This window comes from Schistocerca serialis, chromosome 7, assembly GCF_023864345.2.
Source record: "Schistocerca serialis cubense isolate TAMUIC-IGC-003099 chromosome 7, iqSchSeri2.2, whole genome shotgun sequence".
In the NCBI taxonomy this organism is placed as follows: Eukaryota; Metazoa; Arthropoda; class Insecta; order Orthoptera; family Acrididae; genus Schistocerca; species Schistocerca serialis.
This window is the reverse complement of record NC_064644.1, coordinates 214,000,720-214,015,721: the sequence shown is the minus strand read 5'-3', so window position 1 is coordinate 214,015,721 and position 15,002 is coordinate 214,000,720. Positions and strand designations below refer to the sequence as shown.

Here is a 15,002-nt window from a genome sequence, read left to right as displayed (position 1 = left end):
CGTTTTAACAAGATTTTTGGGAGATTGTAACACCTCCGTTGTGTCCCGACCCGATCTGATCGAATAGCAGCCCAATATTTATTATTAATATGACCGTGTACCTAATGGGGCTGGTAATCGGAATTGACTGCTACGGAAGTTGTTACTTTCCAGTTTGTCCTGTTCAATACTGTAATAATGAAATGTCTGGTAACAAGAAAAACACCAACACAGTTTCACTAATTACGAACCTATATTCGTCTCAAAAACACAAAAAAGGGAGAAAGCCACTGCCTTCATCATACATGTCTAATTACGGCTAATCTCAGCACAGGCTTCTTCATTTTCCATTATCGTCACTGATCACTTTCGTAATAATACTTCTTCACCTTCCCGGTATTATTCTAGTACAAAGGGGTCTAACCACGGCGATGGCAACTCCCTTCTCCGTTAAAGCCTTCTATTTCGACAAAGACCTCCACACACCTCTACCTGCAACATGGCACTCGCTCAACTCCACATTCGCTCTCGCAACACGACACTATCGATTGTTCGCCCTATTGACCTGTGCCGAGTGCAAATTTATAGTAAGGGCCTACGGACTCCTTACAAGATGTCCTTAATGTGTCAAAGGGTGGCTGGCTCACACTAGTTTTTTATAAGTGGTCAGCCAGTCACTTTTCCCTGTGCTTTTATTTCAGTTCTTCTGTGTTTTGTTCTCTCTGTGTTTTAATTTCTTGACTAGCTCTCTTCCCTCCCAATTGGTTTTAGTGCATGTTAGAGTGCACGTGATATGATACAGAGTGACTGTGTGGTCATTTCGAGTGCACGCTTGTACAAACACTTTTAGTTCATCTCCACATTCGTTAGTTTTCATGTGAGTAAGGGGTGCTGAGGACCTAGCCTGCGTGCACCCCCCCCCCCCCCCCCCCACACACACACACACACACACACACACACACCTAGACTACATTAGGCTATGCTTCCCAAATAACTGTCTATCGTTTTATTTTGCATTCTATCATGATCCTATTATTGAGCACTGTCATGTGATTCACTGCATTGTACATTTTTTTTAGTTTATTAGATGTTTTAATTTGCTTGACAACCATATGTTTTAGTTTGCTATGTTTTCTAATTGTTCCCCCCACCCCCCACCCCATCCCTCGCCCTCCCCCTCCGAATTGTTATAGCTGCTAGTAGGGCATTCACAGACCATCATACAACATTAAATTATTGTTTTTATGGATGAAATGTTTTAACTGTCACGTTATACCTTGGGACTTCTTTTAGCTGTAGCAAACTACTTCTCTTCATTGCTTAAATATTGGCAACCACATATTTTAAGCTCTTATGTTTTCTTTACTTGATGCATTATTTGCTGTATTAGCTGCTAGTAGCCCCTTTTATGTAAGGTGACCATATGTCATGATGCTAAAATATAAATTGATTATTTTTTCTTTTCAACTTGTCATTTTTATGTCATCTGGCAAGTCATGTATTACAATAATTATTCTGACTCGTAAGCTATCGCCATTCATGAGAGTCACTTTCTAGCCAAAGAAAACATAGTTTACTCATAAACTATAAACATTGTTTGTTACGTGTACAGGGTGTTTCAGTAAAAGTGTTTCTCTCTGTAACTTACATACTAATAGGCGATGGGAAAATTTTTTGCGGTATGTCAATATAAGAAACTTTACACTTTCTGTAGAGCTATAAACATAGTTTATTGTGTTGTTATTCTTCAATGGAGCAATAGTTGTTTCTATCCTGCACTGGAATCATTTAAACCACCTGTGTACAATTCAACTTCAATTACATTACTATCACATTTAATGTGAGAGCTACAACCCTTCAAAGTTTCAGGAACGGATACCCCACACTGTACATTACACAGTGCACCTTCTAAAGGTGCTGTGGACGAGATGTAATGTCGCCAAAGTCACTGAGCGATGAGCTTTCTCGATGTCCTGTAAGACTGATGACTGTCGCCATACACACCTGTATATATGACAGGTCAAACCACACACAAACAAACGGGGTTCAGTGGGCCACGGGTAGTGATGTCGAATGAAAAGAACATTGATGTGCTGCTGACACTTGGCGATTGCCGACACGGTGCCACTGAAGCAGGCATAGCATGTGCCATGAGATGTCCTAGGAGAAGAGCTCTGGCAGCCATTACGTTCTTACGTGCAGAACAGAAAGCACATAGCTTGGGATTGTATAGCAATAACAGACAAAGACCTGCAGGAAGTGAGGAGATAAAGGAGTTTGTTTTAGCTGCAATACATCATGATCCCCATGTCAGCTTAAAGAGACATTGCTGCAGTTGCTGGTATCGGCCTTACGTCTGTGTGGCTGTACAATGGAAAATCCAGGATGGAATGTAACAATATTATGAGAAGGAAAGTTGCTACTCACCCTATAGCGGAGATACTAAGTCGCAGATAAGCACAACAAAAAGACTCTCACAATTATAGCTTTCGGCTGTTAAGGCCTTCGTCAACAATAGGCACACATACACGCGTGTCACCCCCTCCTCTCCTCCACACACACACACACACACACACACACACACACACACACGAACGCAAACGCAGCTCTCACGCATGACTGCAGTCTCGGAAAACTGTGGTTTCAGTTGCCTGAGACAGCAGCTGTGTGTGTGTGTGTGTGTGTGTGTGTGTGTGTTTGTTTTGACGAAGGCCTTAACGGCCGAAAGCTACAATTATGAGGGTCTTTTTCTTGTGCCTATCTGTGACTCAGCATCTCTGCTATATGGTGAGTAGCAACTTTCCTTCTCATAATATTAGTGCTGAGTACAGGGTCACAAGTTTCACCCATAGTGTCTGTTAATCACCCAGGGGCTGTATGGAAACTGTTTCAATTGAAAAGTTACTTTCTGCGAATAGGCCGTGCGTAATTTCACTCTGGAGTTCTTACAGAGTGTTACTTTCTCTGAGAGTCCATGTTCACAAATTATGGTGCAGTGACCTGTCATAACATGCACTATTGGGCCACAGACAATCCTCGTGGGTACGACTTGTCGAACGTCAACGTCGGTGGTCCATTATCGGTGTGGAATCCTTGGGGAAGAAATCGTTGGTCCACACTACTTCACAGGTAAACTTTCGGGTGAGATGTGTCGGGCTTTTATAGTCGACACTTTGGGTGTTGTCCTTGAACATGTTTGTGTAGACATCAGAGTCCATGTGTTGATGCAGTACAATGGTCATCCAGCCCCTTCTGTGCATGCTGTTGGGGAAGAACTGAACAACAGATTCTCTGGAAGATGGTTGGGGCACTGGTCCTCATGAGTGGCCCACATGGTTGCCTGATTTAACACCAGTAGATTTCTTTTTTGGGGGATATCTAAAGAATAAGGTTTGTTCTGAAGCTCATAACCCCAGATGATCTAAAATGGCATATAGAGGAAGCATGTCGCACCATGACACCAGCACTGTTATGTCTCGTCTGCAGATCTTCAGAAGGGTCATTGCATTGTGCATTCAGAAACATGAACACACATTTGAACGCCTCATTTAAATCAACATTCTTCTGCCAGAACATCCATCACCCACTGTCACGTATTATGTATGTATGGTATTCCCCCATGAAACTTTGAAGGGGTGTAGCTCCTAAACTAAATGTGATAGGAATTTGATTTAAATTGATTTGTACTCAGCTGGTTTCAATCATTCCAGTACGAGATAGAAACAACTGTTATTCCATTTAAAAAATTGCTATCTCTTTGTTTCTGCTCTTTGGAAAATAACGTGAATAAGCTATGTTCATATGTCAGCAGAAAGTGTAATGTTTCTTGTGTTGACCTACCACAATAAATTTTCTGATCATCTATTAATTTGTAACTTACAGAGCCAAACACTTTTAGTGACACACCCTTTAAGTAGTTACGTTGTCTTAGGTTATATTTCTAATGATGTACCATCTTGCAATGTGTATTTCTAAATTTTTTACATCCAAAATTTAATGAAGACTTCCTTCCACCCTTTTCCTGGATTTCCCTGTACTCTCCAGATGCATTTGAAGCCTTGGCATACTGTTCATTTGGTTTTACAATTTAGACCTTTTACTTTATGCTTGTAATAGCATACAATATCTTACGTCTCTTGACTCGTGTATCACTCTGTGGACACGCTGATTCAAATTGCTGTGTCTTTGCTGTAACTGTTTCACGTGTGGGCAGAAGTGACAGTTGGAGCTCAACAATGAAAGTGAGCTCAGATAGTGTCATATAAAATATCGTTAGTTATAAAGAAGACTGTCACTGCACACTGTAAGCTTTGTGATTTTAATTCTGATGCTCACATGTTAAGTGCTTGCTTTCAGATTGGCTATATCACCATTTATTAACAGAATACTTGTACAACACTTTGACACATATAAGTACAATTTTAGCTTGTGAAATATTATTTTTACATGTCTGTATCTTGTTGTATTTTTGATGTGTTTCTCTGTAGATTGAGCTTGAAGATGGCCTGTAAGGCTGGAGTTTAGGACAACCATGTCAGGTATAAAAAATTGCCTACTTGAGAAAAAACACACGAGGTGGAAAACTTCAAAATATCCTTCAGTAGATAGTAGTTAATAGGTGTTAAGAAATATTTATTAAGTAAAAAGAAGTAAAGCTGGCATTAAACTAAAAGATTGTTTTGAACACCATAGTGCTTTGATAAGCACTGCCTGCTATTGATGGTGCTTTACTGTTGCCTTCCTGATTTACCCTGCCAGTTACAGGGGGATCGTCAGTTAAACATGGGTCCCAGACCAAGTTGCGCTCAGTATTTTTCACATTAACGAACATTACCGGAGATGAAAGAAATGAGAAGTGACAGATAAAAATACTAAGGCTGACCATAGATATAGTGCAAGAGCTTTGGAACCATGACCTGCCCCTTAACCACACAGCCACTGAGCCAAATACAGGGTGTTTCAGAAAGGACTTTACAAATTTGAAAATTCATATAAATTAATTCATAGTACCTACAGAGTTTCTTGTAATGTCAGTTTGTAGGGAAATACACCATGTTTTGTTACACATAGTTTGCTAGTGCCGAATCGCACCATAAGGAGTGCTTGCAGCAGTTGCATTAAAGAGGGCTGACTTCACTGGACCCAAGCATGGTAACTGTGTGTTGTCAGCGACAATAGTTGAGCATAATTTCCGTACCGTCTATGTTAAAGATCCTCCTAGTAGGCCTACAATTTATGTGTGGCACAAGTGTTTTGTAGAAACAGGGTGCTTGGTAAGGTTTGGGAGATCATCAGGTCATCCGAGCAAATCTGACAATGTCGTTGAGTGAGTGAGACGATGTTTTGTCAACAACTCTGTGGAATCGACCCGGCTTGCATCTCGCAAACTGCAAATCCCACATATGACTGCTTGGTGTGTGTTGAGAAACCATTTGCTTTTGAAACTGTACAGATTGACAATCATACAAGCAATAAAAGAGGCTGATAAAATTGCTCACAAGAACTTCTGTGTGGATATGTTAAATCGATTATATGAGGATGAGCCTTCCTTGGACAAAATCATCTTTTCTGATGAGTCGACTTCTCACTTGCGTGGCAAGGTTAACACACACAACTGTAGGATTTGGGGCAGTGAAAATCCACATCAAACATTGCAACATGTTCATGATAGCCCTAAATTGAATGTTTTTTGTGCATTGAGCAAGAACAAAGTGTACAGCCCCTTTTTTTCCATGATGGAACCATCACCAAGATAGTGTACCTGGGTATGTTACAACAATTTCTGATACCACAGATTGATGAGATTGAACAAGAACAAACTGTTTACTTCATGCAAGATAGTGCACCACCCCGGAACCTGCCTGTCATCCGGGATTTTCTCAGTGACCGCTTTCCAGATCAATGGAGTGGCCATGAGGCACCAATTGAATGGCCCTCATGTTTCCCAGACCTGACTCCAGTCTTTCTTTCTTTCCATCTCTTTTTTTTTTGGGGGGGGGGGGAGGTATTCATCAAGGATATTGTGTTTGTACTTCCTTTGTTGGCTTCTCTGTCTGAACTTAGAGCAAGAATTTTTACCGCTACTGAGCAAGTGACACGTGCAATGCTACAGCGATGGGATGTGTGCAGGATAACCAATAGAAGCCACATACAGTATCTTTAGTTTAAGGTAAAAATAACTTAATGTGTTTCTCTACAAAATAATACTTCTTTCAATAAATTTATATGAATTTTTAAAGTTGGTAAAGTCCTTTTTGAAACACCCTACCAGTGAAAAGCAGATATCCAAATCCTGAACATACTTTTAACTTCTCACATTTAATAAAATGTAAATCAGTTTTATGTGTGTGTTTTTAATTGTGTTTTCTGGACTTACCTTGTTACATTTCTTGTGTTATAATAGTTTTAGTGAAAGTATACCTGTGATCATCTCTAATAAACATTTATTTGCTTAAAGCTTCTTCACTGAATGGAAATAAGGATTCAATATACAGTCTTGCCATGAACCCATCGGGAACAATTATTGTCAGTGGAAGCACAGAAAAGGTCTTAAGAGTTTGGGATCCAAGGTCCTGCAGCAAATTAATGAAACTTAAAGGTAATATTTGTGTGTGTGTGTGTGTGTGTGTGTGTGTGTGTGTGTGTGTGTGTGTGTGTGTGTGTCATATATTTCGTTCTGTATTTGCCGTGTGGTCTGTAATTGCACATCGTGGTCGTCATTATCACTAAGACTTAACTTGTGGGCAGAAATAAGTTACATTCTCTGGTGAAATAAGCAAGCAACAGTGGCACATACTTGCTGGTAGGCTTTCTTTTCTAACTAATTAAGTTGCTTAAAACTGATCTAAATAATTCCCCATGTTTTAATCCCTTTTTATTTCTTTAATTCAGCAACTCTTTAATTTGGCTTATTTTTTTTACTGCTTCCATAAAAAAACTTTAAGGTGTATGCTAAGGTACATGGAAAAGAAAGAGTCCAGAGAGAGAATATTAATTGTGAGAACCTACAGCTGAATCTGAAGAAGAGTTGGCACAGTGGAAGTAACAGTGGCAGTGAGGGCTTCAGGCAGATGGATTTCAGACATTCATTATAAATACTGAAATAACCTTCAGGTAAATTTCGTGTCCATAACCACAGAACGGCCAGCAGACAGAAACAGCCTTTTCTAATCATAATCAGTATTAGTTTTTTTTATTGTTCTTAAGAATGTAATAAAACACACACACACACACACACACACACACACACACACACACACACACGCACACGCACCAGCTCTGGCTTTGTAACATACACTATGTGAAACATATGTGTTGGAATTGTGTGAACAATATATCTCACATGAGAAGGTGGTAAAGTGCATCATGTGAAATATAATAGACCTCTGGTGCTATTGTAAGCTCTGAGTTTTATGTGTGTAATGTACTGTTCCTTGGTTGATGTGTTCAATGTGTTTTACCTGGAAGTGCAAATATAGTTGCTGGCAGTAAATGCCTTTTACTCACTATTACTCATTCAACTGTGTTGACTAATAGTTTACAGGCCCAGTGATGTATTTGGAATAAGTATATCCATAATATAGTAGTGAGAGAAAGTATTTGAAAAGTTCCCAGTAGTGCACTTGTGTGAAGTAAAAGTTATCCTTACAAGACAAATACAACTCTTCTGTATTATTTTTCGGTATTATTATATAGGTCAAGAAAGATCAGAGTTACCATTAAAATCAGCACGGCACAAATTCTGCATATAGAAAGACTTACGGGTCGCTAAAACTATGCAACATGGAAATTTGCAGTAGAAGAGTATTATTTATGTTTGGACGACGTGTGGGATGTGGTGGATAGGACAATAAAATCCACAGATCAGAATTATTCAAGTAAGGATAGGAAAGCAAAATCAAAGTTGATACTACTGGTTGACTCGGGGAATTATGTTCATGTTGAAAAAGCAGCGACAGCGAAAGTAGTGTGGGACAAATTACGAAGTGCATTTGAGTCTGGAAGTCTTGCAAGGAAAGTAGGATTATTATGTGGGACAATTACAACTCAGCTGGACAAATGCAAGAGTCTAGACGAATACATCAGCAAAATAATAGCCACATCAAACTGACTGAGAAACATTGGGTTTGAGATCGCTGACGAATGGGTGGAGACACTACTGTTGGCAGGACTGCCCAAAAGGTATGCACTTATGATTATGGGGCTGGAAAGCTCAGGTATACCGATTACGGGCAACAGTGTTAAAGTGAAAATCCTATGGATGTAAAGAGTACTTCAAGCTGTCTTGTATTGGAGAAGGAAACTGCATCTGCTCTTTATTCAAAAAACAAAAGGAAGAAATCAGTACGGTGCTACAGATGTCAGAAGAAGGGGCGTGTTGCATCTTGATGCAGAGAAAAAGTCAGACAATCAGCAAAAGATGTAAGTTGTTTATAGCCCATAGAGAAGGACCAGTAATAAAGGTAAGGCACTCTCATGTTTTTATTCTTTTGGAGATGTGGTTAATTATCAACTGGAATGGATCTTAGACTCTGGTGCATCTGTGCATATTGTTAAAGACAAATCTCTTCGTTATGATGTTGTACATAATACTCATATGGGAATATCTACTGTTGAAGGCAGCAAGCTCCAATGTCATTTGACTGGGAAACATGTAAGTGTAAATGGTGAACTCAATATGCTTACTGTACATGATGTTCATTAGGTAAAAATTTTTGTGGCTAACCTACTGTCTGTAGGGGAAATTGTCAAGAAGGGAAATACAGTCACTTTTGACATGCATGGAGCAAGAGTAATCAACTAAGATGGTGAAGTTATAACTACAGCAAGTAACGAAAGGGGTATTTTTAAGTTCGATACCATTGACTACAAACATGGAAATGTTAGTCATTCAATATGCTCAGTGGAAAGTTTTTTGTGGCACCACAGACTTGGACACCTAAATAGAAAGAGTATGTCTTTAATAAGGGATATGGTAAAAATACCAAATTATAGTGTATACAAGGACCCTTGTGAGATGTGCATAAAAGGAAAACGAGGGAGGCTACCTTTTAAGACTAGTAAAAGTAAATCTGCAGAGGTCTTAAAGTTAATCCACACAGATGTATGTGACCTGACAGTACGCGAATCCATAGCTGGGAATCGTTGTTTTCGTACGTTTATTGATGATTATTCACGATATACTCATGTTCATTTCCTTAATTCCAAAGACCAAGTGAGTGACACTTTTAAGGAATATTGTACTATGGTTGAAAGGTGGATAGGAAAGAAGATTAAGGTCATCAAGTCTGATAATGGGAGAGAATATACACACATCAAAAAAAGTTTTGCATCACCTCGGTTCCGGGAGTTCCGGAACCTGTACAGAAAATTGGAATAGAGACCAACATATACATCATTTCTGCCCTTTTTATTGCTCTTGAAAACCACAATTTGCATGTTGTACCACCATACAGCGAGACCTGCAGAGGTGGTGGTCCAGATTGCTGTACACACCGGTATCTCTAATACCCATAGCACGTCCTCTTGCATTGATGCATGCCTGTATTCGTCGTGGCATACTATTCACAAGTTTGTCAAGGCACTGTTGGGCCAGATTGTCCCACTCTTCAACGGTGATTCAGCATAGATCTCTGAGTGGTTGGTGGATCATGTTGTCCATAAACAGCCCTTTTCAATCTATCCCAGGCATGTTTTATGCGGTTCATGTCTGGAGAACATGCTGGCCACTCTTGTCGAGATGATGGGGGGCACAAATTGTCGTCCATGAAGACAAATGTCTCGCCAATATGCTGCCGATATGGTTGCACTATCGGTTGGAGGATGGCATTCACGTATCATATAGCCGTTATGGCTCCTTCCATGACCACCGGCAATGTACATCAGCCCCACATAATGCCACCCCAAAACAGCAGGGAACCTCCAACTTGCTGCACTCACTGGACAGTATGTCTAAGGCATTCAGCCTGACCAGGTTGCCTCCAAACATGTCTCCGATGATTGTCTGGTTGAAGGCATATGTGACACTCATTGGTAAAGAGAACATGATGCAAATCCTGAGCAGTCCATTCCGCATGTTGTTGGGCTCATCTGTTCTGCACTGCATGGTGTTGTGGTTGCAAAGGCGGACCTCGGCATGGACATTGGGAGTGAAGTTGTGCATCATGCAGCCTATTGCTCCCAGTTTGAGTCATAACACAACGTCCTGAAGCTGCACAAAAAGCATTATTCAAAGTCGTGGGATTGCTGTCAGGGTTCCTCCGAGCCATAATCCGTAGGTAGCGGTCATCCACTGCAGAAGTAGCCCTTGGGCGGTCTGAGCGAGGCATGTCGTCGACAGTTCCTGTCTCTATATCTCCTCCTTATCCGAACAACATTGCTTTGGTTCACTCAGAGACACCTGGACACTTCCCTTGTTGAGAGCCCTTCCTGGCACAAAGTAACAATGCGGACTCAATCAAACCGCGCTATTGACTATCTAGGCATGGTTGAACTACAGACAACACGAGCTATGTACCTCCCTCCAGGTGGAATGACTGGAACTGCTGGGCTGTCTGACCCCTCCATCTATTAGGCGGTGCTCATGGATGGTTGTTTACATCTTTGGGTCGGTTTAGTGGCACTTCTGAGCAGTCAAAAGGACTGTGTCTGTGATACAATATCCACAGTAAACTTCTGTCTTCAGGAGTTCTGGGAACCGGGGGTGATGCAAAACTTTTTTGGTGCATGTATAAACCAGCAATTGAAGACACTTCTGGCAAAAATGGGAATCGGGCATCAAACTACCATAAGGTACAGTCCATCTCAAAATTGGGCTAATAGGACCACTGTTGAAGGAGCATGATAACTGCTGTTGGATTATCAAAAGAGTTTTAGGCAGGGGTGGTATCAATGGCCGTATATTTGAACAATAGATCATTTACAAAAGCATTAAGGAATAGAAACCCCTGTGAGATAAGGGTAGGATGGAAACCTGACGTAAGCAATATGAGGGTTTTTGGGTGTGATGCAGTGGCGCACATTACAAAACAGCAGAGAGGAAAATGGGACCCAAAGCTAAAAAGTATTTTTTTGTAGACTATTGTGAGAATTCAAAGGGCTACCGTTTAATGGATCTATTGGATAAAAGGGTAGTTAAAAGCATACTTTGAATATAGAAAGTTCTCTGAAGAGGGCAAGACTACTAAGTTAACTGCACCTAGTCCCGAGAGTGAAACCTTTTGTGAAGAAAGAGAAGGTGAAGAACAGGAAGAGGACAGAAAAGGCAAATTGAGACTATTTATGATGACAATGAATTTGAGGACAAACAAAATGAAGATAACAATGTAAGGTGTTCTTCTCACGTACCAAAACTGAAAGAATATCTGTATTTTGAGACATATGCAGCCCAGTCTTTTAATGATGAGCAAGAACAGGAGAAGAAGCAATGAGCGGCCCGAACTCTAAAAAAGGGAAAGAGGCAATGAAGAGGGAATTGGAATCTTTATCTCAGTACAAAACCTTTGAATGGGTAAATACACCAGCAGATAAGAAACCATTACAGGCAAGATGGGTATTCACTTTGAAGAGCCCTGAAAATTCATCACCAAGATATAAAGCACGACTTGTAATAAAAGGATATTTGCCGAAACAAGGGGTAGATTACAAAGAAACTTTTTCACCTGTAGTCAAGTATGCCTTATTAAGATATGGATGTAAAAAACAGCATTTTTAAATGGGAAATTGGAGGAGGAGATGTATGTCATTCCACCAAGAGAAGTCATGAAAACCAGATTGGAAAGGGAAAAGATTTGGTGTTGCGAAAAAGTGTTCATGGACTTAAACAGAGTGGACATTGCTGGAATCAACTCTGTTATTAGAGTTTTATGTAGACATTGATTCTAGCAATGAATATGAAGCAATCTAAGGCAGATCCCAATATTTACCATAAAAGCAGAAGAGAAGGGATAATAGTAATGGTAATATGAGTGAGTGACTTCTTTATCCTGACTGAAAACAAAAGCCAAATGAGAATTCTTAAGAAACATTTGCAAATCAAGTTTAAGGTGCATGATTTGGGAGAAGTTAAATGTTATTTAGGTATGCAGATCACTAAGGATGAAGAGAGACAAGAATTGAGCATAAATCAATCATCATATACAGAAAAAGTCTTAAAGAGTGATTGCAAACCCATAACTACTCCAATGGAAGTAGGAGTGAAGTTAAATGAAAATGAGACAGATGTGGAATGTGATAAGAATGTTCCATATTTAGAAACAGTAGGGAGTCTGTTATAAACAGACGGGCGGTCGCAGAGGGTGGGCTTACTGGTAGTCGGGAGCTCCAACGTCAGGCGCGTAATGGGGCCCCTTAGGGATATGGCAGCAAGAGAGGGGAAGAAAACCAATGTGCACTCCGTGTGCATACCGAGGGGAGTCATTCCAGATATGGAAAGGGTCCTTCCGGATGCGATGAAGGGTACAGGGTGCACCCATCTGCAGGTGGTCGCTCATGTCGGCACCAATGATGTGTGTCGCTATGGATCCGAGGAAATCCTCTCTGGCTTCCGGCGGCTATCTGATTTGGTGAAGACTGCCAGTCTCGCTAGCGGGATGAAATCAGAGCTCCCCATCTGCAGCATCGTCGACAGGACTGACTGCGGACCTTTGGTACAGAGCCGAGTGGTGGGTCTGAATCAGAGGCTGAGACGGTTCTGCGACCATGTGGGCTGCAGATTCCTCGACTTACGCCATAGGGTGGTGGGGTTTCGGGTTCCGCTGGATAGGTCAGGAGTCCACTACACGCAACAAGCGGCTACACGGGTAGCAGGGGTTGTGTGGCGTGGGCTGGGCGGTTTTTTAGGTTAGATGGCCTTGGGCAAGCACAGAAAGGGCAACAGCCTCAACGGGTGCGGGGCAAAGTCAGGACATGCGGGGACCAAGCAGTAATCGGTATTGTAATTGTAAACTGTCGAAGCTGCATTGGTAAAGTACCGGAACTTCAAGCGCTGATAGAAACCACCGAAGCTGAAATCGTTATAGGTACAGAAAGCTGGCTGAAGCCAGAGATAAATTCTGCCGAAATTTTTACAAAGGTACAGATGGTGTTTAGAAAGGATAGATTGCATGCAACCGGTGGTGGAGTGTTCATCGCTGTTAGTAGTAGCTTATCCTGTAGTGAAGTAGAAGTGGATAGTTCCTGTGAATTATTGTGGGTAGAGGTTACACTCAACAACCAAGCTAGATTAGTAATTGGCTCCTTTTACCGACCTCCCGACTCAGCAGCATTAGTGGCAGAACAACTGAGAGAAAATTTGGAATACATTTCACATAAATTTTCTCAGCATGTTATAGTCTTAGGTGGAGATTTCAATTTACCAGATATAGACTGGGACACTCAGATGTTTAGGACGGGTGGTAGGGACAGAGCATCGAGTGACATTATACTGAGTACACTATCCGAAAATTACCTCGAGCAATTAAACAGAGAACCGACTTGTGGAGATAACATCTTGGACCTACTGATAACAAACAGACCCGAACTTGTCGATTCTGTATGTACAGAACAGGGAATCAGTGATCATAAGGCCGTTGCATCATCCCTGAATATGGAAGTTAGTAGGAATATAAAAAAAGGGAGGAAGGTTTATCTGTTTAGCAAGAGTAATAGAAGGCTGATTTCAGACTACCTAACAGATCAAAACGAAAATTTCTGTTCCGACACTGACAATGTTGAGTGTTTATGGAAAAAGTTCAAGGCAATCGTAAAATGCGTTTTAGACAGGTACCAACAAAGTTAGGAAACTACTGCGAGAGCAAAGAGAGCTTCACTCCAAGTTTAAATGCAGCCAAAACCTCTCAGACAAACAGAAGCTAAACGATGTCAAAGTTAGCGTAAGGAGGGCTATGCGTGAAGCGTTCAGTGAATTCGAAAGTAAAATTCTATGTACCGACTTGACAGAAAATCCTAGGAAGTTCTGGTCTTACGTTAAATCAGTAAGTGGCTCGAAACAGCATATCCAGACACTGCGGGATGATGATGGCATTGAAACAGAGGATGACACGCGTAAAGCTGAAATACTAAACACCTTTTTCCAAAGCTGTTTCACAGAGGAAGACCGCACTGCAGTTCCTTCTCTAAATCCTCGCACAAACGAAAAAATGGCTGACATCGAAATAAGTGTCCAAGGAATAGAAAAGCAACTGGAATCACTCAACAGAGGAAAGTCCGCTGGACCTGACGGGATACCAATTCGATTCTTCACAGAGTACACGAAAGAACTTGCCCCCCTTCTAACAGCCGTGTACCGCAAGTCTCTAGAGGAACGGAAGGTTCCAAATGATTGGAAAAGAGCACAGGTAGTCCCAGTCTTCAAGAAGGGTCGTCGAGCAGATGCGCAAAACTATAGACCTATATCTCTGACGTCGATCTGTTGTAGAATTTTAGAACATGTTTTTTGCTCCAGTATCATGTTGTTTTTGGAAACCCAGAATCTACTATGTAGGAATCAACATGGATTCCGGAAACAGCAATCGTGTGAGACCCAACTTGCTTTATTTGTTCATGAGACCCAGAAAATATTAGATACAGGTTCCCAGGTAGATGCTATTTTTCTTGACTTCCGGAAGGCGTTCGATACAGTTCCGCACTGTCACCTGATAAACAAAGTAAGAGCCTATGGAATATCAGACCAGCTGTGTGGCTGGATTGAAGAGTTTTTAGCAAACAGAACACAGCATGTTGTTGTCAATGGAGAGACGTCTACAGACGTTAAAGTAACCTCTGGCGTGCCACAGGGGACTGTCATGGGACCATTGCTTTTCACAATATATATAAATGACCTAGTAGATAGTGTTGGAAGTCCCATGCGGCTTTTCGCGGATGATGCTGTAGTATACAGAGAAGTTGTAGCATTAGAAAATTGTAGCGAAATGCAGGAAGATCTGCAGCAGATAGGCACTTGGTGCAGGGAGTGGCAACTGACCCTTAACATAGACAAATGTAATGTATTGCGAATACATAGAAAGAAGGATCCTTTATTGTAT

At 41.1% G+C, this 15,002-nt stretch overlaps 1 protein-coding gene across 1 annotated transcript in view; it reads left to right on the top strand.

Annotated features, from left to right (window-relative positions):
• Positions 1 to 15,002, top strand: part of LOC126412458 (WD repeat-containing protein 48) — a 169,623-nt gene that overhangs the window by 65,613 nt on the left and 89,008 nt on the right. The window contains exon 4 of the mRNA XM_050082066.1: positions 6,437 to 6,577. Within this exon, the coding sequence (XP_049938023.1) occupies positions 6,437 to 6,577 (141 nt within the window). The remainder of the gene's footprint in view (positions 1 to 6,436; positions 6,578 to 15,002) is intronic.